General features: G+C 41.3%; 2 protein-coding genes across 2 annotated transcripts; both read right to left on the bottom strand.

Moving 5' to 3' along the window:
- Window positions 1-4,215: 4,215 nt before the first annotated feature.
- oma1 (OMA1 zinc metallopeptidase) lies at window positions 4,216-13,830 on the bottom strand. Its single transcript, XM_034146295.1, has 8 exons — window positions 13,475-13,830; window positions 12,271-12,499; window positions 10,962-11,135; window positions 10,695-10,802; window positions 8,698-8,826; window positions 8,499-8,573; window positions 7,848-7,997; window positions 4,216-5,806 (listed from the first exon to the last, which is right to left on the bottom strand). The coding sequence occupies exons 1-8, from the start codon at window positions 13,828-13,830 to the stop codon at window positions 5,462-5,464; spliced, it is 1,566 nt and encodes a 521-aa protein (XP_034002186.1). The 3' UTR covers window positions 4,216-5,461.
- A 2,863-nt stretch (window positions 13,831-16,693) lies between these two features.
- Window positions 16,694-22,909, bottom strand: mysm1 (Myb-like, SWIRM and MPN domains 1). The gene is given in 21 exon segments (XM_034146294.1): window positions 16,694-17,315; window positions 17,426-17,483; window positions 17,632-17,737; window positions 17,942-18,074; window positions 18,612-18,800; window positions 18,908-18,982; window positions 19,239-19,289; window positions 19,376-19,430; window positions 19,527-19,609; window positions 19,710-19,787; window positions 19,887-19,990; window positions 20,077-20,207; window positions 20,284-20,509; window positions 20,609-20,843; window positions 20,845-21,141; window positions 21,367-21,465; window positions 21,574-21,658; window positions 21,742-21,816; window positions 22,396-22,466; window positions 22,561-22,633; window positions 22,835-22,909. Coding segments are annotated over 21 exon segments (2,637 nt in total). The 5' UTR covers window positions 22,891-22,909; the 3' UTR covers window positions 16,694-16,958.
- Window positions 22,910-23,835: the final 926 nt, after the last annotated feature.

Genomic DNA, 23,835 nt, shown 5'->3' with positions numbered 1-23,835 from the left:
ATAAAATAGTGTACAGATAAAACAATTTCGCGAATTAGAAAGTTGTCGGTCGACACAACACGCGCATGTTGATCTCACACAGGTGCATTGATTAGACATCCCCTCGCGACTGTGCGGGTGTACAGACCCTCCCACTTGATTGACACTTCCTTCCCTCCTGTTGCACCTGTTAGCTTGGCACAACCCTTATCCTTATACGTTTCGCATTGAAATTACGCCTGCAAATTATAGGTAGCATTTCTTTGAATAGATGTTCATAATATGCATATGATTAACCATGAAAAGACCCCCATCTTCCTTGGATAATTTATGTTGCCCGGGATAGCTCTGCCTAACACCTGTTTTAAAAGTGCAGGGCTTTTGATAACCCTGTCCCTGCCTGAACTATGACATTCGGTTTACAGCATCCGCAAACACATTTATTTAGTGGCAGTAAACATAAACTAATACTGGTTGCCTACTAAGAATTCAAACACATTTCATCATTAGCAAGAACCTCTTTTATAGTTTCAAATTTGGTGTTATTATGAGTTGGTAAGAGTCTTCAAATCCTAACGTGTCAGAATTAGCAGCTCTATTTTTGAGTAAAACAGTAAATAACTGAAGGAAATCAAACTTTGCCTAAGTTAATTAAGAAGTGTGGATAATAACAGTGTTGACAGCTGTTCAAAAAAATGTGATAGCACTTTTGGACTGAATGTACAACCAGATCTGTCACAGTTTGTTGAATTTAGCTGACACTGACAGTGTGTTGGTGTGAATTTGAGAAAAAAATATCATGGTCAGCTGAACTGAGAAAGGTAAAAATAAGGTAGGCTACATATATTGTTTTTTGTATTGTTTACGCCAGTAGAACACACATTTCTTAAGTAATTGAATTTGTGGACAATCAAATGCTCTAAAAAGGTACAAAATCTAGACTTCTGAACCCAACTATCATCAATCTGACATTGCCACTATCTGTCCTCAGGTAAACCGTAATGTTGCATGCTGTTAATTTTTTTCATAGGCCCGTAATTCGAACTTGTTCACTATCTCTTGATTTGCTTACCCTAAATTGTAACTTGATGTATGTGCTCAAACACTGAAAGCTACTGGTGTCAAAGCAGTTGAGGAAGACTGATTTAAACCATTTCATCTCATCTCATTTCCACATCCTCTAGTCCCCTTCTGCTTCTGCAATCTTCCTTCCCTCTTTCCCTTCATTAGATTGCACCATCTACTTGTTGAAAGACGGGGAAAAACGCTGGTTATTCAAATTCAAATCAACACTGACAGAGAAGCAGATGTAAAAAGAGAGAGAGAGGGGTAAAGGGAGTTACAAAGCTTGTACCTGACGTTGTTAGTATTAATGTGATTCCACTGCCAGGGTTGGGATCGATGCAGTCAGATGAGGGACTGTGTTAACATCCTAATCTCTAATAGCATCAGAGCAGCCAGACTATAAAAACCTCTACCAGTTCAACCATGAACACACACACGTGACACGCACATACACACAACCTCAGATAGAGAAGATAAGACAGACGGGGAAGACATGAGGAGCCATTAGAGGAGGACCTGTATTGTGTGTTGAAAGAGAATATCCAGATAGCCTCAATGACCCCATGCCAGACAGTTCCTTTACTGTGACAACACAGCACAAAAAAAACCACTGACAAAATATTGGTTTCATGAGTCATTTTAACTAGAAGTGGAGATCTATTTTCATTTACGTTATCTAATTTCTTTGAGTGAAGGGTGTGTCTTTAGCTAGCAAAAGCTTTACTTTATAACCAATGTAAACATTGCTCACACATTAACACATTAGCTTACAAAATATCTGCATTAGATTGGATTTTTTTATGGGAAAGAAACACTCAGCTCAGTGTTATCGGCTCAAAGTGTAGACTGCACCAGATAAAAACAACTCTTGCGCACCACCGTTTTGCCCTATTTGCTAAAAATAACATTCTGGTGGCAGGTTTGCTCAGTCAGGGTAAATCTTCTCAGTGCATAACAAGTGGAAAATTAAAACTTAATACACAATTGCTCATGTAAGAGATGGACGCAAACAATTAAATGTAGGATGGTTCATTCTTGCTGCCATTCCCCAGTTGTACAAAAATAAAATAGAGTTTATAATTGACATTTAGACAAAATATTATCCTGTAAGATTTAACTGCCGTTAAGGCTACCTCTGCCCGACACTCATGCCACATCAACAAAGATTGTTTCTTCTTAGACCCCTGACCTGTTTGAAAAGCGTTTTGCTAATCAAAGTTAGACAAAGGCATTTTTTATTTATTTCTATGGGCCCCATTGCTTCAAAACATTGCAAATCTTAATTTACCCATTAGTAAGGCTCTGGAGTACTTCCGTCTCATACTGCAGACACAGCCTCTGAGACTTGCATGTGTGCATGTGTGAGACAGCATCTTTAATTACCCAGGTAACACAGCCAGATGCTCCATCACTCTGGCAATGGCAGTGATTAAAAGCAGTAAAATATTCATTTCAATCAGACACCCACATGCCACATGTATAATTAATGCACAACGGAAGGACACAGAAACTTTTACCACAACAGCACACTAACACACACACATTTTTCCATCACCATATTCCCTCTACACACACAGCAGCCAGCTGCTGCGTGTGTGTGTGCGTGTGTGTGTTGTGTGCCGGGGTGGATCTTAGAAATGGAACCGTGTATGAGCCACTTGGAGCAACACTCCACAGGGAGGTCAGAGGGCAGCCAGACTGCATTGTGGGACATCATTCAGCCACCTACACAGCAGATGTGTTGGGTTGCTCTCTCACAGCCCTGACTCTCTCTGGGAGTGTTTTTGTTTGGAAACAGCATCTTGAGTTCGCCGTCTATCGTGCATTCAGCATTCTCTTTTGTGGGTGTGCTACCTTTTGTACTTCTTCTACTTTTCAATGCTGCTCTGCTTGTCAATACCTTGAAATACCTGCAAGCAGTTTGTCAGAGGTCTCAGAAGCAGTATGATGTCTCTAGTGGGCGTAAAAATATACAAACACAATACAATCTGAGACTCGAGGTGAATATAGAGACATAAAGTAGACCGATGATTTCTCTCTCACTTCGTGGAACAGATCTTATCTGCCTAAGGCTACACATGTAGACACAGAGAAATACATATAAGTAGGACTTTCCTATCCAGCATTTGACTTAAAATATGTAAGAAAAACAGCTGCTTAATTTTGATGTAGATAACTGCTCTTTCACCCACCTGAAATAAATCTTTTCTTTTCTTTTTTCAATCCCCATGGTTCCACTTTGTCTACTTTCTATTTCTGTCCTTTCAATCCCTCTGACTGCTGTGTCTTTGTTTTCCTTGATTAAGCCCTCTGTCGCAGTATTGTTTAGACTCCAGCAGTAGGCTACAATTACTCAGAGCAGTGTGTGTGTGTGTATGTGTTGTATCACGCTCATTACAATTACCTCTGGGTGTGAATGTGTCATCTGTTGCCTGCTCATGTTCCAATTTCTGTCTGAGTGCTGAGGGAGCTGCATCCAGATGCTTCAGCGTACACACGACAATGTGACCAGGAAATGGAAAGTCTCCATTCAAATGTATAAAAGCTTTGGATCCATAAAATCCTTAAAGTGAAATTAGTGTGAGCAGGAAGCGCAACACAGTAAGTCATGTTAACTTTAGTTAACGCTCATGGACTAAAGCATGATATCTTTGCTCAGGAGGGAACTTGGATGTTGCAATGGTCTTTAAAACTGAGATATCACAGGATTGATCTTGTATTCAAGAAGCAAGAGCTTGTAACAGTTGGCAGGCATTACAAGAGCACTGCACTGAATCTGACTGAATGAAATGCTCGTGGCTTTGATTTGAATACGACTGTGTAATCTTGTGTGTGAGATTTCCAAATTGTTTGTTTCTCTGATCAGCTGAGAGAGGCCAGCAAGGACTTTCCCCGGGAGTCTGGCATCAACGGGAAACTTCTGCTACAGTTGCTACAACATCACATTCATACAAACACTGAAACAATTATAAGGAAACAGACTTTAAACCCTGTTGCACGGTTTTATGCAATGACACAGGCTGATTATTTCCTCTAACTATCCCACATTCAAACATACACAGCACATTTTACATTGTGTTGCCATGATCCTTATTTATTGCTGCTCAAACATTAACATATTTGAGCTTGAGTTTCACAGGATCTTGCAGTGAAAAAAACCCCACCAAAAAGTATTTTTTCAAGTTTTTATTTTTTGTCTGCCACTTGCAAACAGAGCACGTCCCTGTGGAGGTATTCATATGCATAAACCAATATCCCTGTGGCATTTCATTTCACATTTTTGTGTAAATCCTATCACTGACCACTTATTCTAATATAGACACAGCCTTTATTATCGACCTACCCTGATGCAGTTAGACAAAGCTTCCACAGCACGCAACTGAAGTGCTCTCTTTTGGTTTGTAAGCTGATACAGACCCTAAACCTAAAATGCATGGCACAAATATTATAACATATCCCATATGAAAACACAGCAGTACTTTTGATTTCACAGTTTAACACAGTGTGCTACTTTGTTCCTGTACAGAGATATGAACCATTACTGTTCTCCCCTCTTCATTGTGCAACTGCTCCCGCAGGCTGTTGTTGTAAATAAGGATGTTTTCTCAGTCAACCTGCCTTGTTAAATAGGAATTTACAAAATCCCATGAAAGATTTCACAAAGCTTGACGCTAGATATTGGCATTCCTGTGCAGAAGGCTATGTTTTAAAACCTGCAAACAACACGGCATAAATTTACACCATTAAGTCCCTCAGCGTAGAGAATACATAAAGTGCTGTGTGTGTGGCATGATAATGCAGCAGTCATAATTAGAATGTAGATGTCCTCTGCCTGCCATGGACGGAGCCTCCGACATGCACACAAAGTGCTTACTCTCATCTGTTGCCATGTGTCAATGAATAATGCACATATTAATCTGGCAATGTATGGGAGCTTTACTAAGATTCATTCTGCATTGAGAGGTTATCTAATTAATGTGGCCTCTTTGTAGTCACTAGTTATGAATAAAATGCTTTAAAGCACAGTCAGCAGGGTGTTGCAATAGAGAGTTCGGAGGGGCCTTGAATTCTTTTAATATAATGTTTTATGAGTTTTTTTTCACACACACACACACACACACACCATTTATTCTCCAAAGCTACTTCTTTACCCAGATCCAAACCCACATCCAGCCTCCATTGTTCTAGCAAAATATAGGAGTCTTTAGTGCAGAGAAAAAGACAAACCTTGGGTTCCCCTGATCCAAGGTGGAAGCTTTACCCCGTTTAACACTTATGAAAACAAGGTCACTGAAATTGAATAGACCATTATTAAGATGATTATGCTAGCTCACCAATATACAAACCAATCACTCACTCATTCACACATTCAAAAAGTCTTTGACAACTACAATTTTGGGACTATTTAACACCCCTGTCAGCTGGTGCTCTGCCCCACAGACTGGGATCCTTCTCCCTCAGAAGGAGCGGGGACAGAGGCTGTTACCGCTGACTCTGATGCTATGAATGAGACTTGGCCTTTCATTTCTTGATCTAAGTTTGGGGAAGGATAGAGGTCATTTTGGGCAAGTAGAGCAGCAGGCAGTCCAGTGAGGAGTGAGGCTGGGCTGCGGGGCAGGGGGGGCTTGTGTGCCCCTTCTGGCCCTCCTCTCCCCTGGTTCTTAGCGACCTCCAGCATCACACGGACACTTTTGGTGAAGACGACACGAGGGTCTGTAGCAGGTAGAGCAGGGCAGACGCAGCTCTCCCTCAGCTCCAGAGCCTGGACAGAGACAGAGGGAAGACAAAGTATTAAACCATACGTACTCTGTATGTACTGACTTATCATAACTTCAGACAAGAAGTTCATTAACAAGTACAAAGATGGATATGACTGGTCTATGATTAATGTGTTTGTTTGTGTTGTGTGGAGTCATTTGTTGTTTTTGTTTGAAGTGTAGTAGAACAATGAATCAGTAACTTGTTCTTTTAAATGTGTGATAGGGAGATATTTCATCAAAGAGTGGCTGTGAACTGAAATGAAGGAAAGACAAACAAACGCAACAAATACACTGTGATAAAACCAAAGAAGAACATCAGCTCCGTGAGGCCGTTCTAAAGCACTTCTGTACTCTGGGCTAAATGCTAACACATCTTAGTTTAAATGTTGGCTGGCTATCATTTGCTAGTTTGCAATTAACATAAACTACAGCTAAGGAGGATGGGAATGTCATTAGTTTTGCAGGTATATTGTCAGATCAATCTATTGGGCAAACTGAACTTTCAAACCTTATGATGGCACTAGAGGAAAACAACAATTAATTGAAATCCTTCCAGTCTGGTCAAATTGGTGAACCAACCGACAGATTGATATTGCTATCCCAAGAGGCAAACTGCTAGCATGGCTATATGGCTAAAGATTCAATCTTTATTCTTCAAACAGGTACAGGTTGGATAAGCAGTGCTGGTAGGAACAAACCTAGCACTTCCCAGAAGTTAGAGACATTCTCTTTGTCCGTCTCACACACCCACACACACACGAAACTCATTAATCTCTCACTTAAATCACCTACAAGACTCATATATACGTGCACTTGGCTTCCCACTCAACAGGCTCTCCCTCTCATGCTACCAGGAGACTTAATGCGCTTTGCTCAAGGATGATGAGCGCACTAGTGGAGGCGGAGTGCCCTCAGAAGAGTCGGGTTAAGTAGCTTGATGCTGTCACCTCTCGCAAGGTTGAAAACATCACATTATGCACCACTTTCAGCCAAATGAGCTCCACTGTTAACTGGCTCATATGTGCTGCCATGCTGGATCGAAATGTTGGGTGTGAGGAGGGTATAAACCGGAGAGTTTCCTCACAGAACACACATGCGCACACACACTGGAGGCTAATGAATCCCCAAACAATAGTCTTCCTCACTTCACTGCCTGTGGCTGCAGACTGGCCTCGACAGAGACTGTTGCTAGAGGTCAATCTAACACACAGGGATATGATATGATGCAAACAAATAAAACACACACACACAAACATAAACACAAACACACACACACACACCACTGGCACCTGATGGACAATTAGTGGTTTACCCATCTGTTCATCTTTCATGCTTGGAGCATCTGACAGTGTACCAACAGTCCTACTCACACTCAAGGTTAAATGTACCTGTGCCTAATACACTGTTAATCTGTCCTTATCTTTCTCTCTCTCTGCCTCAGACACACACACTAACTCGGTGAAACGTGAAACGTAATGATTGTGGATGCTGGCGCTCTCCATAGAAGTTGCTGTCTTAACTGCTTGTTGATTTCCTTCTAGCCTTAGGACACCATTGATTGTCTTGCCACAGTGCTTGCACAGTGTGTGAGATCGAGCTGCTTCCGAGGGGCTGCTTTCTTTCAGTTCCTGAACTCGAAGCCTCACAGACATTTAACTAATCAGGCATCCCTGCCCCTGTGTGGCAAAATGTTTTTTCCTGTCTTCCTAAAACCTTGCATCTTTTCCTCTCCTCCCTGAGTCCCTTCCTTCTCTCTGCCTGCCCTCCTCGCCACATGTCTGCCGGTGGTTATACATCTCTCCAGACGCTTCATTAGTTCCATTAAGACTCCTTGCAACAGCTCCTAAAGCTGCACCGTTTCTCCTAAACAAAAGACAGGTGTAGGGCTCTGTCCTGAAACACGGATCAAAGAGACTTTTACATTAGACAAACACATGGTTTAGAGCAGCAGGAATGTATTTACTTATGTAGTTTAGTTTGAAAAGAAACGTCCCATGCTGTTCTTTGAACTGATCCAGGAATCAGTACTGTGTGTGTCTGTACCTGCGGTACGAGGCGGTCCAGCTGAGTGACTCTGTTCCTGTGAGAGGGGTGTGTGGACATCCACTCGGGCACGGTGGTCTCTCCTGTCAGCTGGTCCCTGATTTCCATTTGCTGCCAGAATACGGGTCCTGCTCGCACATCTGCACACGCCTGGGGAGGAGACAGGACCACACACACACACACACACACACACACACACACACACACACACACACACACACACACACACACACACACACACACACACACACACACACACACACCACACACACACACACACACACACACACACACACACACACACACACACACACACACACACACACACACACACACACACACACACACACACACACACACACACACACACACACACACACACACACACACACACACACACACACACACACGAAAACCCTTACTAACTAATCATCTGAGTTTGGTTTAGTTTGACAACAGTGCCCCCTAGTGGCCAGCAGACAGATTACAAGGATTGACAGCAACAGCTACTGACAAAAAAGCAGACCAGACTGAAATCAATCTAAAAACATACTTAAAACACAAGAATGTAAACTGTCCCAGAACCAGAGTTAAAATGTTGGGCAAAATCTGTGAAGTGTACTTCTATCAGTAACAAATCGGAGATGATACCTTCGCAGCCAACTGTAATCCGACTCGATCGGCCTCAGCCTCCAGTTTCCTACTGTAGGGACGGCTGAACATCAACTGAGGGAGAGACAAATCATGTATGTATGAGGGTGTACCAACTTCTTTTCCTTATCAAAACCTGTTTCAGGTGAAAGTGTTGCTGTTTTTTCAACATTATTAATCAAAACGGACTAGGTCTCACCTGGGAGAGCTTCTCCTGTACCCAGTGTCCCAGCACAGCCAGGCTGTCTCGAGGACACACGGCCCAGATGGCTGTCAGCAGTATAAGAGACAGCAGGTCCACGACATGAGACAGACTGGCCTGTTCTGCCTGGGGGAGGAGGGCAGAGGGGAGGGGGATGACAGGGGGACATGACAGGAATGTAGAAAGTGAGGATTGGGGTAACAAAGAGAAGAGAATAGGATAGGGAGGAAAAACTAAAAGGTAAACGTTTTTGAGAGATGAACAAGGCAGCTGGAACATATTGATTGTTCCCATTTCACTGGAACTTTTACGCTGTTACAGATTTAGAGGTTTTAACAGCCAATTCAATAGAGCACATCTACTGGGTAATACCCAGCCCATCGATGCTCATTCCCTTCATCTAATTAAAATCTCCTTCAAGCATTTCCTCAGAGGATGTTTAAAGTCTTGAAATACCCACAACTTCATTAGAAATGTTTTCAGAACAAGACGAATGGGCTTTGGTAGCCAGAGTAAAAAAACAGTAATCTGTGGAGAATGAATAAAGCCCCACAATGCCCTGGGTCCACAGGACTTTGGTCGTCATGGCGCAGAGAGGATTAGTGAGCGTTTGGAGGTGATTGTCAGGGAGTCTTTATCACCGGCTGATGTAACAACACTGCAAGGGGTGCCACTTCAGCTACTACTTTACTTCTGGGATGGATCGGAGCGGGGCTGATGATGAATAGTCAGGAGATCTCTGTAGAATGCACACACCTACAGTATAGGAGGTATATATACATATTTAACAACCTTGTGTGGGAGAGACCTGGAAGGCTTCCAGCTGTAGCATCTACTCTGTTTACAAAGGGCTTTTAAATCACTTGGTTCTTGAACAGTATTTGCACCACGTTTTTTCAATTACTCATTGTTATGCACAGCAAGGTCTGATGCTATCAACTACACCTCTCAATGTCAGACTACTAGTGCTGTGTCTTTGTGTGCCATTTCAATGGTTTGGCTCCCTCATACATCTGCAGCATGCATTGAATGAGTGAAAGATCATAATGAGAACATTCTTTATAGAAAAATTAATAAAATATGGTAAGATTTAGGGTGGTGAAAACTGCACAGCACATCACCAGGACGGAGCTGCCATCCATGGAGGACCTTTACTCCCAGCGGCTCAGGAAGAAAACACTACGGATTATCAAAGACCCCCATCACCCCAGCCACAAACTGTTATTTCTGTTGCCGTCTGGCAGACGTTACCGCAGCATCCTGGCAAGGACAAGAAGATTCGGAGACAGTTGCTTCCCACGGGCAGTGAGACTGTTAAACAATTGAACTGCTGAAACAACTTCAAAACATTAATCTGCTACTCAGTAGTATGTATCTAATATCTAATATATATCATTCCAATAACTTGTATATAGACTCGTACTGCACTATTCCACATACTCACTTTATTTTATAACTATTTTTCTTTTTGTATTGCTCTTGCTATCTGTATTGTTATTATGTTGCATTGTTGGAGAAGCCTGTGACATAAGATTTTCAACAACATAATTACTCTGTAGCTATGTCAGTTTGACAATAAAGAACCTTGAACCTTGAAGGGTGACCTTGAATAAAGAAATTCAAATTCTATGAGTACTTTTTTCGACTAATGGATAAATAGATTTCAAGTAACAAGTAATGTTTGATTTATTCGACAAATCTGTAGAACTGAGTTTCTCATCAGATAATCACACAAATGCTGGACTTAAAGACTTGTGTTTACCAGAGAAGTGCTCCTTTCTTGACAACATTATTCAGCACGAGAAAAAGTGTTTTAAAGAATAATAATAAACTTTATTTATACAGCACCTTTCATGCTTGACGCAGCCCAAAGTGCTTTACAGAGTACGACAAGAATGTACTAATCAACTAAATAAATCGAAGTTGACTAAGACCAAAATGATAAAAAATCTATGCCACAATCACATGCAGTCTGTAGAGGGTTGTTTACTTACAGAGTGCCCCAAAACAGCATGAGCCATCTCATGTCCCAGGACAACAGTGAGCTGGTGAACGTCAGCCACAGTCTCCAGCATCCCCGTAAACATGAACACTTTCCCGTCCTACATAAAGGAAAGAACAATCCAAGTCATTTTGTGATTACATTCTCTACAGATGTACAAAAAAAGAACTTACCAATGACCTTAATGGAGGTTGGTAATGATAATATGACACAAAGACATAGAAATCTGTAATTCCACAGCTGTCTCTCTCTTACTGACCGGGAGGACGAAGGCGTTGACGTTAGGACTCTGCACCACATGGACACTCCAGGAGACGTCAGACACTTCAGGGATGTCCTTGTTTCTTTCTGCCAGATGCTGCACCAGACGCTCCACCACCTGGTGACGGGGGTCAGTGACAGGAACCAAGAGCTCTGCAAACTCCTCCATGTACTAAAGCACGCACGAAAACACACACAACGCACACACAAAACTTTTAGCAAGCGAGCAGAGAAATTGAAACATGTAGCTAAAAGTAACAGCTAGATGGTTGTAATAGCTAAAAGCAATTATTAAAGCTTATAATTCAACTCAGTCTCACGGCATTTCGTGTTATAGTCACGAAATTAATCTATTGATTCGTGTTCACCAACACGATTTCGCCATTTTTTTCGTGTCACACAGAACGATTTTAAAAGCAATGTAAATAATAACAAATTAGAAGGAAAAAGACATTTAAAAAAATACAGATTTCAGTATTCTGACACAGAACGATTTAAGAAGCAATGTATTTATATTGGTAGTATGTTTCGTGCCTGCACCAAATAATAACAAATTAGAAGGAAAAAAAGATGACATAAAATACAGATGTCAGTATTCTGAGGCTCTGAGCCATTTCTTTTCCTCACTGATGGCAAAAAAACTCAGACATTATACAATTTAAAATAAAAGGGATAGGGTTAGGCTTAGGGTAAGATATTGAGTAAGAACATGTTTTTATGAACCACACAGCTTCTGGTCTTCCAAGACCCGACCGGACAAAAACACGTGTTGCAGGCACGAAACATACTACCAATAGAAATACATTGCATTTAAAATTGTTCTGTGTGACACGAAAAAAATGTGAAAATCGTGTTGGTGAACACGAATCAATAGATTAAATTAATTTCGTGACTAATAACACGAAATGCCGTGAGACTGGGTTGTATAATTACTAAAAGTATGATTAACATATTTGCTAAAAGTAATGATTAAATAGTTGAAACTTCCATGTTTTTAACATTGGAAGCAATTTATTATTTTTAAGATTTTTGGGCAAGTTTAGCCTTTATTGGAGAGTGACCTGACCCTCAGTTCATGGGGAACCAGCTCTAACCTGTGAGCTATACAGAGGCCCACAAAGACAGTATAATTGAATAAAAGGGTAATGAATAATGATTAATATGACAGGTGAAGTTGACTGGTCGAGGTGATGAAGGGGTACTTGAGCTCATTTGAAAGGGCTGTGGGGGTACATTTGACAGTAAAGGTTGGGACATAATCACCATGCTAATCACACATATGTTATCCCCCTCCCTCATTCTCTCACCGCCTCTGAAGTCAGAGCTGCCAGCTCCATGTATTTCTCTCGGCTGAACACCAGGAGGCGGGTCCGCCCCGTCACCGGGGACTCGTCCAGGTGGGTAAGGAGAAGGAGGGCTAAAATCACCATAGCAACGCCTGCTCCAGATATCAGATGCCAGCGGCGATGACGAATCCATTCGCGCATGAGATGCTGGCGGTTTGGTGGTAGAGCCACCCACCACTTCCTGATACTCCTGCACACAGAAGAGGTGAAAACTGTTTATGTAGCTGACACAGTCTTTAAAATCATATACTGCCCAAAAGTGGTAAACAATTCAACTAAAAGGATAATTTTAGGTCCTGTCATTTCTGAAGAATTTAAATGTTTGGAATTAAGCAGATAAGAAACACTGATATCTCAAAGTAGCTTCAAAACATGCATAATATATGTTGACAACATAAAATGTTGACATCATTTTGTGCGCCTTTCCAGAGGAAGCCGTAAAATATTTAAGTAGACAAGTAGGCCAGGACTTTTTGGAATAGATACTAAACAAAGCAACTCTCTGTATTGCGGGGAGTTCCATGATGAGGGGCTAAAAATGTGTCCAAATTCAGATCTCTGACCCAAAATAAAACCAAATAAATGAATGATGCTTTGCTGATAGTGTTTTTTTATGTGTGCCAAATGAAACTATTATAGTCAGGCCACTTCAGTGTTGATTAGAGAAGAAGAAGGCACTATTTTTTCAGGCAATTTTTACAAAACCTTCTTTCCATTCCAGACCAAATTCCATAGTCACTGCAGTATTTGCTGTTTAGTTGTTACTTGAGGCAGTTACAACATGGACCGTACAGATCCTCCTAATCTGCAAGTTGTAGCGCGTTTCTGTGGTCTGCTGAAAACTGTTTGTGCTGTATGCCTATACATGTGCCTTCTATTCCTGTTTCAAATGCCCCTGACTCTATATGTAACCCTTTGCATCTTATGGAAGCGACCAAGTGTCCAAAATAATACTGCAAGAAAAAAAGATAGCCAAACAATAATGACGTGCCATCGGTAAACATAAATGACTCCCAAGTATTTAAATAATCTATTGATACAACTGTTGGTAAAACAGTTCATTATACATAAACACATTATACATTACATATAATAAAACTAGAGTGTGCCTTCAGAGCAATGAACACATGTCTTAATTTAAATGTATATAACCAGTGTCTCCTACCTGCCCAGGATTACAGCTGTGATCTTCTGTAGAGGTTTGAGCAGCAGCCACAGCAGAGGAGCAGGCAGGGCCCTCACAGGGGCAGAGGTGTGGAAGTGGGGTCCTGAGGGCAGGGGTGAGGTGGGTTTGGGAGTAATCTGGAAACACGCTCTCCTCCCATTGCTACAGAGTAAGAGATGCGGTGCTGTCTGAGGGGATCTGAGGTGAACAGAGTTTGTTGTTCTATAACAGCTGATCTGAGAAGAGAAGGGTGCCTTCTTCACATGAAGTCCAGCTTGTTTGTAGTTTCTTGTCAGATGTGCAGACAGAGAACAGAAACGACTGCTCCTTAAGATATTAACATAAAGTAAAACCATCGTCCTTACTGGTAAATAAACACTCTACGTACTGTATAAGCAAACAGCAGCCAGGTCTTTTGAAACTACGGACAACACCTATTGTCTGAGTGGGCTGGACTTCCTCATCTTGATGTAGAAATGTCTATCGTAGGACGTTCACGTAACTTTGTTATATTATTTTACTTAGCTTCTTTAATATCATATCGAACAACTGTTCCCAGCTGTCAATGTCATTGATACCGATGGACGCTACCGACAAGTCACCTTGTAACCGCTAACCGACAGCCTTATGCTTATTTATTTGCATCTATACTAAACGTATGTTTAATTATAAAACTTTTCCACGTCAAGTTTAAACATTTAAGTTTCCATGCGACGCGAAAACCTCAGTATACTGGACGTTAACTTTGGTTGTTTTGGCATTTGACGCTCCTGCTTCCAAAATGATTCCCCCTAGAAACAAGTCCGCGAATAAAGGTTCCGGGCGCACAATATACAAGCTTGTATTATGTGTATGAATTCGTGGTATTTGTATGTATTTTATTTTTTTATTTGTTGATTAGAGAATAAGAAGGCTCTTCTTCATTTTTCATTGCATGGCCTCAGATCTACTTCACATAGTAAACAAGCCTCTCCACTCGGGTGTATTTCCACAGGCCCTGATAATAATTAAAACAGTCTTAAAAAAGCATAATCTAGAGACGCATCCGTAATGAATAATTATAGGCCAATATCAAACCTCCCATTTTTAGGCAAAATTATTGAAAAAGTAGTTTTTCAACAGCTGAGTCATTTCATGCTTTTAAATAACGGTTTTGATGTGTTCCAGTCAGGCTTTCCTCCACACCACAGCACTGCTCTTGTTGAAGTCTTCAATGATCCACCTAAACACAGACAGTGGCTGAATCTCAGTGTTAGTATTAGATCTCAGGCTCAGCGCTGCATTTGATACTGTTGACCACAACATATTGCTAGACCGACTAGAAAACTGGGTGGGACTTTCGGCAACAGTTCTAAATTGGTTTGAATCCTACTTAAAGTGGACCTATCATGCTATATTTGAATAATATAGTGTAGGACCATACCTATATAAGGCATATTTATACTTCTTTTTTTTCAAAATACCAAACAGATCATGCATTTTAGCCATGCCTCATTTTGCTCAATTTGACAATTTCTAGCTCTGTTTTTGCAAGGGCTGATTCTGTGAGAACAGCACCATCTACTGGCCTGGCATATGTACTACAGCGTCTCCAGCGCTTTCGAACGGCAATGGCCGTGGCTGTCTCCTCCTGATTGGTGGAGTTGGCCCAATAGCGGTAGCGCCACTGTCCTGACGTCGGACAGTGTTCAAATCTGGATCAGTTTTTATCAGATCCGTTGCAGCCCCTTTTTTAGAGATTTGGGTATGGAGGAAAATAGAGAGGGTTGTGTTTTCTGATACTTGGTGAGTTCCCTGGAACACCGGGGACACATATTCATGTATAAAAGACGTACAAAAGTGCATTTTGCATGATAGGTCCCCTTTAAAGGACAGAAAAAACGTTGTCTCAAGGCAACTACACATCAGCGTTGACAAATATGACATGAGGGGTTCCTCAAGGCTCCATTTTAGGACCTCTGCTTTTTAATATCTATATGCTACCACTGGCTCAAATAATGAAAAACAACGACCTAAGTTATCATAGCTATGCAGATGACACCCAAATGTATAACAATTTCACCAGGAGACTATTCTCCAATTTCAACACTGAGTAAGTGCATTGAGCACATAAATTACTGGATGAGTAGGAACTTTCTCCAATTGAACAAAAAGAAAACTGAGGAACGAATAAAAGTCATCGCAGAGCTTCAGTCGGCAGACTTCAAAACAACAAATAAAGCAAGACATCTAGGTGTAGTGATGGACTCTGACCTGCATTTTAACAGTCACATTGCAACTGATATTAGGTCTGCATACTATCACCTTAAGAACATATCTAGGATTAAAAGACTAATGTCATAACAGGATTTGGAAAAACTTGTCCATGCTTTTATTTTCAGCAGACTCGACTACTGTAATGGTGTCTTCACAGGTCTCACTCAAAAATCTATTAGAAAGCTGCAGCTGACTCAGAATGCTGCTGCTCGAGTTCTCACAAACACTAAAAGAGTGGATCACATCAGTCCAATTCTGAAGTCTTTACACTGGCTTCCAGTCTGTCAAACAATTGATTTTAAAGTACTGCTGCTGGTTTTTAAAGCACTGAATGGTTTAGGACCAAATTATATTAACGATCTCCTGCAAAACTATGAACCATCCAGGAGTCTCAGGTCCTCTGGGACGGGTCTGCTCTCTGTTCCAAGAGTAAGAACTAAACATGGAGAAGCAGCGTTTAGCTATTATGCCCCGACTATCTGGAACAAACTCCCTGAATCCTGCAGGTCCGCTGCAACTCTTAATACTTTTAAATCCAGACTAAAAACATATATTGTTTATATCCACTGCAGTATGGCTTTTATTCATGTATTCTATACCTGTTGTGTTTATTTTATTATCTTTGCTTTTGAAAGCCTGTTTTTAAATGCCATTGTATAATGTGTTTCTGCTGTATTTATTCTTAAATGTATTTTTATTTGAATTTGTAAAGCACTTTGAATTGCCGTGTGCTGAAAGGTGCTATAAACTTGCCTTGCCTTGCCCATATCCCCCCACCCATTTATTTAAAAAATATTTCCTGTCGGCATGTGTTGTAATGTTTTCTACAAACTGTAACAGTAGTCTACTGTAAGAGAAACATTTATACGTTCCCGCTTTTAAGACTATATAATAGTTTTTTATTTATTTTAATTGTATTTAAGTTTTGCAGATAATACAGGAACAAGTGACAAGACAACCAAATATGAAAATAGATTTTATTTTCCCGTTTAAAAAGGAACCTGCAGAACTGAGAATGTGAAATGATTTTCATTCAATAACCCAATCTCCTCTCTTTCTACTTCTCTCTATATTTAGTTTTGACTAAATTACTTCACTAAAAACATAAAATTGTTAGAAAACTAAATGATAATACTGATACAAAACCTTATCATATTTACATACATGTTTATACATTGTTTAATACTGTATTACGTACAAGTACAGTCAGATTATGATATGTTGTCCCTCACAGTAAATAGTCATGTTCAGATGACAGCACAGAGCCCAGATGTAACACTGTGCTGCTATTCATCTCTGAGGATGTGTCTGTGGTCTGAACACTGCTGTCTGAAGCTCTGCCAGACTCTGGATCAGAGCCTCTTCCTGCCTCAGGAGGTATATCCTCACTGATCAGCTGATCAAAAGCAAAGTCATCTGAGTCCACTGGTCTGGATGAGATATTTAAAGATTCCCCCTCTTCCTGGTCAGGCGGTTGCTGCTTGGAAATAAAGTCAGACTGGAAGAGGGCCTGGATCCGGGTGAGGAAGGGGTCTCCCTCCTCATCTGGCAGGGGCTCCAGGTACCTGGCCAGAGACGACAGCATCTGAGGGGAGGTGATGGATGGAAGAGGTCAAGTAAAATGACATAAGATATAATCAGAGAATAAAGCCATTAGCCACTAAGATGTGAGAAAAGCAGGTAGCCTGGACAAACCTTCTCCAGAAAGGTGAGAGTGGAGTCTTTCCGGAAACATCTGTCCATCTTCACACTCCTACCCAGAGTGGAAAAAAACCAGTTTATTTATTCCAATATTAAGCTTTAAGAAGTTTTGAAGAGTGTGTTCCAAATCACACAAACACAGGATCAGCATTACCCCAACGCATGTCAGGATAAACACAACTGTTTTGTTTCTCACTCACCATGGTGTTTGACTGTATTTATGGATGATCCACTGAGCTCTCCTCCATGTTTGTTCCCAGTCTGGAATATCTTGTGATGACAGGAAGTCGAATCTGTAGGGCAGCTCTGGGGGAGGAACAGAGAGATATACTCAGCCAGAGGATAAACTGTGTCACTGTGTGCTGAAAATACTGACCTACATTGTCAGCTTGATTTCAAAGCCTCTTGATCTTAACTGTTTTGAATCATGTCTTCGTGTGTGTGTGTGTGTGTGTGTGTGTGTGTGTGTGTGTGTGTGTGTGTGTGTGTGTGTGTGTGTGTTGAACGTACTCTGTGGGCCTGAAGGCTCCTGGCTCTCTTTCACCAACAAGCATGTAGTTTGGGAGTGGGGGGAGGGGTTGGCTGGGTCATATGGGCTCACGATCATCCCGATGAAGGGGGCGCCGCCACGCGAGAAATAACTCTGTAACAATCAGGAAAAAGGGAATCAGATCACATGTTCATATGGGACCTGTTAATACCTGGCAATAACATGCCTCCTGGGTGATTTGATCACATGTAGTCAGTTCATTCCTGGTATAGAACGCATCTCGAGTGACCACTTCTGATTGGATCTCACTTACCTGCTCAAAATGCAAAAAGACATGTATTTCATTTATTTTGGCTAAGACCAATTGCAGTTGATTTTATTCAGGGGAAGGCACATCCAAACAAAACAAAAGAATACAGACACTCTTTAATCCTTTGTGTATTCCTAAACGTCTCTGTGCTTTTTGAAATCTTTTGATCATTTAGATAGTGGATAATGCCAGCTTTGAGAACCAAACAGAACTTAGACTGAGATACATTCAAGTTGTGATGCACAGGTCTGAGTGATCACAATATGTCTATGTAGTAGTTTACACATATATTTATCGCTCTCCACTTGTGATCCCATCATCATAGAAGTGTAATCAGGGTCTTAGACAAACTCCATCTTCTCTCATCCATTCTTTTTTACCTGGAACTGGTCCTGTGTGGTGATGTCCCGAACTGAAGGGTTGGGGTGGAAGGTGGGATGTGAGTGGTACCAGCCCACCACACTGAAGCCCAGGTTGGACAGCACGTCACAGGCCTGAGTCTGAGACACCGGGTCCATCTCACACTGCAAACCTGTACTCACACTGTTACATGGCTCCGCTGCACAGATCTGCAAAGACACAGAATCCTCTATTACTAAAAACACATTTCCAAATACTGAATAGTAATTAAAGATCTCACTTCTCATTGTTTTGCACTTCTATCACATTTTCCTACCTTTAATACTCTGTCTTCCTCATTGAAAATTCCACCTAGCAGGCCAATGACTTCCCCTCGAGACACGTGGGCATGCTGACAATCATGACACATTGGATTTTTGAAACATTAGAATACAATACAGTATAATAAATAAAATACAGAATAACAAATAGAGTTGTTTCAGAATGTTAAATAACAAAACAATAAAGATTGTATAGGGCTTACTTAAACGTTCTTAAACAGTTAACAGTTCATGTTGCATGCAGCACACTGAAGAAACGTCAAGCTAAATAACATGTAATTGTGATATCCAATGCATCCAGCATGTGTGGTTGTGTGTATAGCATACCATGTCCATTATGAGAAGGGTTTCTGCACACACAATAACCTGGAATGGTTCCTGGGGGAACAGCAAAGAAGGGCTTTAAATAATTACAAATCTATAGAGCATACACGTCACATAACTGATAAATGCTGGCCACTTACCTGTACATCCTCTCCAAAATACCTGCAGGGAATCAACTGGAAGGGATCAAAAGACCTAGAGAAAGGAGGGAAACCAATTATAGTTACAGAAATATAAATGTATACATTACAAGCCTTTCAAACATTCAGCACATGGACTCATCGAGCTCACCCTTTGAATCTGGGGATCTTGCAGGGTTTGGGGTGCTTCTTCATCTCTTCTCTCCGCAGAGCGAGCTCCCCGGCACTGAGATGCTGTTAAAAAAGCCACCAACACAGTTACAATGAAATACCAAAGCAAATTAGTAATCAATAATCTGCTGTACAACTGCAGTGTGTGTTTGTGTGTCCAAACCTCATACGTCTGCCCCTCCAAATCCTTAGAGTCACACCAGTTTCCTAATACGTCCCGCACACGGCGCTTCCTGGTCCGCTAAAACGTGAAGCCCCCCAGCAATTAGCACAAAGTCCAACAAACTCATATGTTAGGTTCTTGATGTTGGGTGCATTATGGGAGAATATGGGTACCTACCATGCTCTGCAGCCTCTGGGCAATCTGGTAGGCCTCCAGCACATCTTTGCCCTCCTTATGCTTGGAGCGGTCCAACACCCTTGGGCGATTATACACCGCTTGCTCTGTGAGAGAAGAGGCACAGCTCCAAATGAAACAGAAGCAAGATTTATTTTTGAATAAGAGAAGAATGGCGTCTCAGTGAGGTTACCGCAGTTGAAGTTGATAGCTCCGATGAGCTCCAGGTAGGTGTGTATTCTCCCGATGCAGTTTACATCTCCGCAGTTCTTCAGTCCAGGGCGGACAGACGTCTTGTTCAGGTACTTGGGCCTGATCTTTAACCTGGTGAACAAAACAATTATTAACATCTTATTCTCTACAGTTGGGAACAAATTCCCAAATGTCTATGCAGTTTTACCATTGATCCAGGATGTAGTTTCGAATCTTAAGATATCTTTCGGGGGTCTTGGATGGTCTTCCCTCAAAGAACTCTGGGATAGCTTGTTTCTCATCCTCGGTAATGGTGTCCATCTCCAACTCTACTTCCTGCTCAGGCACCTTAAGCTCTTCCTCTTCCTCTTCCTCGTACTCTTCCACCTCCTGATCTTCATCGGTTGGACTCTGCTCGGTCTTATCGGCAGAATCTGGGAGGATAAACGAACGCAGTGTTACTTCACAAGCAAAGAACTTGGTGATATCATGATGTGGTAGATCTCCATAAAAACAGCAGGTTTTAATCTTACCTGTTCCATCACCACAGGCCTCTTCCAGTTGATCCCACTTTGCTGAGTATTTAGACTGGGAGCTCTGGCCCTTGATTTCATCAGTCATTTGCTCCAAGTCTGTCTGAGCTGCTGCCTGAACGTTTTCTGGCTGGAGATATTCTCTGTCATTGTCTTTCTCATCTATCCCAGTAACACTAGTCTTCTCTGAGGAAGAGGGGGAGTGTTGAGGACTTTGTGGAGACAGTGAGCGGGGGGCTGGGCTGGTCCCTTGTCTCAGTCAGATGATTCTGCTCCTCTGAATCTTTCTGGATCTCAGAGCTCTGTGGCTGCTCTGGCTCACAGATCTCAGTTTTGATCACAACCTGCGGTTTAGCATCTCCGTCCTCACTCAGGTCATCAGTGATGTCCACCTCCTCGTCCTCTTCATCAGAAAGCCTCTCTATGCGGACAGTGTTTGTAAGCATGGATGCATGACTGGAGGTGGGCTGAGGTGGTTGTAGAGGCGCTGAAGGACCAGCAGAGGGGGCTGCAGCTCTGGGTTCTGATTTAACCTGAAAAGAAATGCAGATGACGAAAGAGTTTGTTTATTCCTCATTCTTATTTACCGAGCCGTCCTGAGGAATGTGTTCTGCTTGTGAAATCATTTAAATAATGAGGAAAACAAAAGGTATTCTAAGTAGCATAAACCTCAGGCGAGAGTTAACTAACTGAAATGTGTGAGTGTGCCGAGTGTTGCGGAGGTAGCAGACAAACAAAGGTAGAAAGCGAAATCTCACCTTGTGTTTGAAATACTGTCTGGCATAACTCTTGACCTGAAGAATGGAACGACTTCCAACCAACTTGGAAATCTTAGTCCACCTCCTACCAAACTGAGTCTGCAGAAAAACACACCTTAGCGACCGAATATCTTTAAAAATACACTAAAAAGTAATACGTTACATGCCTATTAACCTTTACAACAATTTATTAACAGGTAAGCTTACCAGTCCTTCCTCAAACAGGTCTTTCTCCTCTTTGGACCAACGAGAAGAGGAGCCTGAGGCCGAGGACGAGGTCTTAGCTGGAGACCTGAACATTAGACAGGAGAAAGTGTGATTTAATCCACGAGGTGCACTCTGCTCATGTGAATGCTGGAGAAAGGGTTTACTTACTTCTTCACTTCGGCATTGTGGTTAACATCACCTTCCCAAATCTGGTTAGGAGTCCCCTCACCTGTCAGGTAGTATCTAAATGTTTGGTTCAGGACCAATATATTCAAAATGTATTATACAAACAGTACAGGTGACAACGACGGGGAACAGAAAAACACATTAATGTCACCCAATGTATCAATTAAAAAAACTTTACTAAGAAATTGTTTAATAAATGTACTTCTTTAAAACGCTCTAAAAATGATGTTATATTAAATGATTCATCATTAATCTTTGTAATTGAAAATGTTCACATTTCGGTAGTTAGATGCATCTGTGAAGGAGTTTTATTCAATTAAAAAATATCTAAACAGAAATGAATAAGACACTTCATAATCTGGTCAAGACAATTATAAAGGGGGAGTCTGTGATTGTGGAAAAACATGATTGATATTTGAATGTAGTAACTCAGTAATACCCCCCTCCTGCTTGTGACCACTGCCTTTCTTTTTGAAAATCCATGGCCTGTCCTTTGCACTAGCATGAACCCCTACCATTGCGGATTGGCAACTCTCAGATCTGCAGTATAGCCACTTAAGACTGTTCATTATGCAGCCATTATGACAACATCCCTCCCAGTGTTATGAGATGCATTTGAGGCCAGTGAAAGGATACTGTTCCTCCAGCAGCATCCTCTCTATCACCTCCCTGTTCTCTGCGCTGATGGAGTTGTCCAGCTCCCATGGCTGCACAACACAGAGACAGAGACACACACACAGTCAACACAACAAGCATCACACAAGAGCTGAAGGACTAGCTGTTAGCTCCGCGAACTCATACCAGTATCCCTGCGCTGCTCTTCCACGCAGACTGGATGAACTTCTCCTGGACTAAACCTCCTCCACCCAGTTCACTGCAACACAAACACAAGGAGACAACAGTAACACGGACTGAAGAGACAGATATCATCCACCTGACACACAAGAGCCGCAGCTATAGCCTTCACTGAGGACTGAAAACAACCACCAGGTCTCCGTAACTAGTGCGCACTAAACCACACAAGACTAACACACTGCATGAATGTTAAATAAACAGAAATAGGAAATATTCTCACCTTATACTGCTATCAAACTCGTCTCCTTCGATGTCAACATCCACCTCGTCCTCCATCTTGGTGGATAAACGTAAACATGAGAGGAGAGAGAGCGGAAAGAAGACAGCGCTCAGCTCCGCTCACAGTGACCCCTGGTGGTGGGAGGTATCATATCCACTGTTTAATCAGTCAGGGTTGAGTCTGATTACTTTGAAATAAAGTCAATTACTGAATAAAGATTATATGACCATTTTAAGCAAGGCAGGCTACTGCTTTTCATTACAATAATGTAATCTAATTTGAATTCTCTTTATTAACATGACACATTTTACTTCTTAAACTGAAAAAGTTGACTGCCACAATCATTTGGGCTCCAAAAATATTATTTCTTCTCTCATCTCAAAACATATTCAATGAAAATAAAATGCTCTTATTTTCAGAATTTGACAGTTGGTCAAATGTAATAGCCTTACGAAAACAGAACTGACAACATGTGGAATGCTGTTGTATTTTGTACAGCCATCAGGAAAAAGTTGAATACATTTAAAAATTGCCATGTTATATAAACATATACATGTTATTGAAAGTAATCACGTAATGATTAACAATGAGACTCTTATCTAATTGCACAATGTGCTCCTGTTCTTCTTTATCTCTTGTCAATAGATCAACCCTTTTGAAAAACAAGTCACCAAAGAAGTTACTTTTGTCGGTTGGTGTTAAGTTATTTGTCCTAAAGGCGCTAGTCTAATGTTACATTCACTTTTTGAAAGTCAACAAGAATCTCGGTCAAAAATATAAATGTCCTCATCACAGTGTTTATGTACAATTATGTATCTTTACTATCAAGTAATATAGCTGCACAGTGCATGATGATGGCTTAAGACAGACCCAAACTGCCCTGCTGGATTTCAATTCATAGCAAGAGCTTTTTAAAGCTTGTTTATCATACCCAAACGTATTGACTGCTGTTTAACACTTAACAAAAAAAAAAGCCCAAGTACGTGTTGTTTTTATAAGCC

The sequence above is a fragment of the Trematomus bernacchii genome, unplaced genomic scaffold (assembly GCF_902827165.1).
Source record: "Trematomus bernacchii unplaced genomic scaffold, fTreBer1.1, whole genome shotgun sequence".
NCBI classification, from domain to species: domain Eukaryota; kingdom Metazoa; phylum Chordata; class Actinopteri; order Perciformes; family Nototheniidae; genus Trematomus; species Trematomus bernacchii.
Note: the sequence above shows the minus strand (reverse complement) of the source record. Positions and strands in the feature narration are given on the sequence as shown.

Coding starts and splice junctions, on each gene's coding strand:
- oma1 (XM_034146295.1), bottom strand. CDS start 13,830: ATGGTTTTACTTTATGTTAATATCTTAAGGAGCAGTCGTTTCTGTTCT. Junction 10,803..10,961: donor TCAACGCCTTCGTCCTCCCG/GTCAGTAAGAGA, acceptor TCCTTTATGTAG/GACGGGAAAGTGTTCATGTT. Junction 8,827..10,694: donor ATGCTGTTTTGGGGCACTCT/GTAAGTAAACAA, acceptor CTCCTCCCCCAG/GCAGAACAGGCCAGTCTGTC.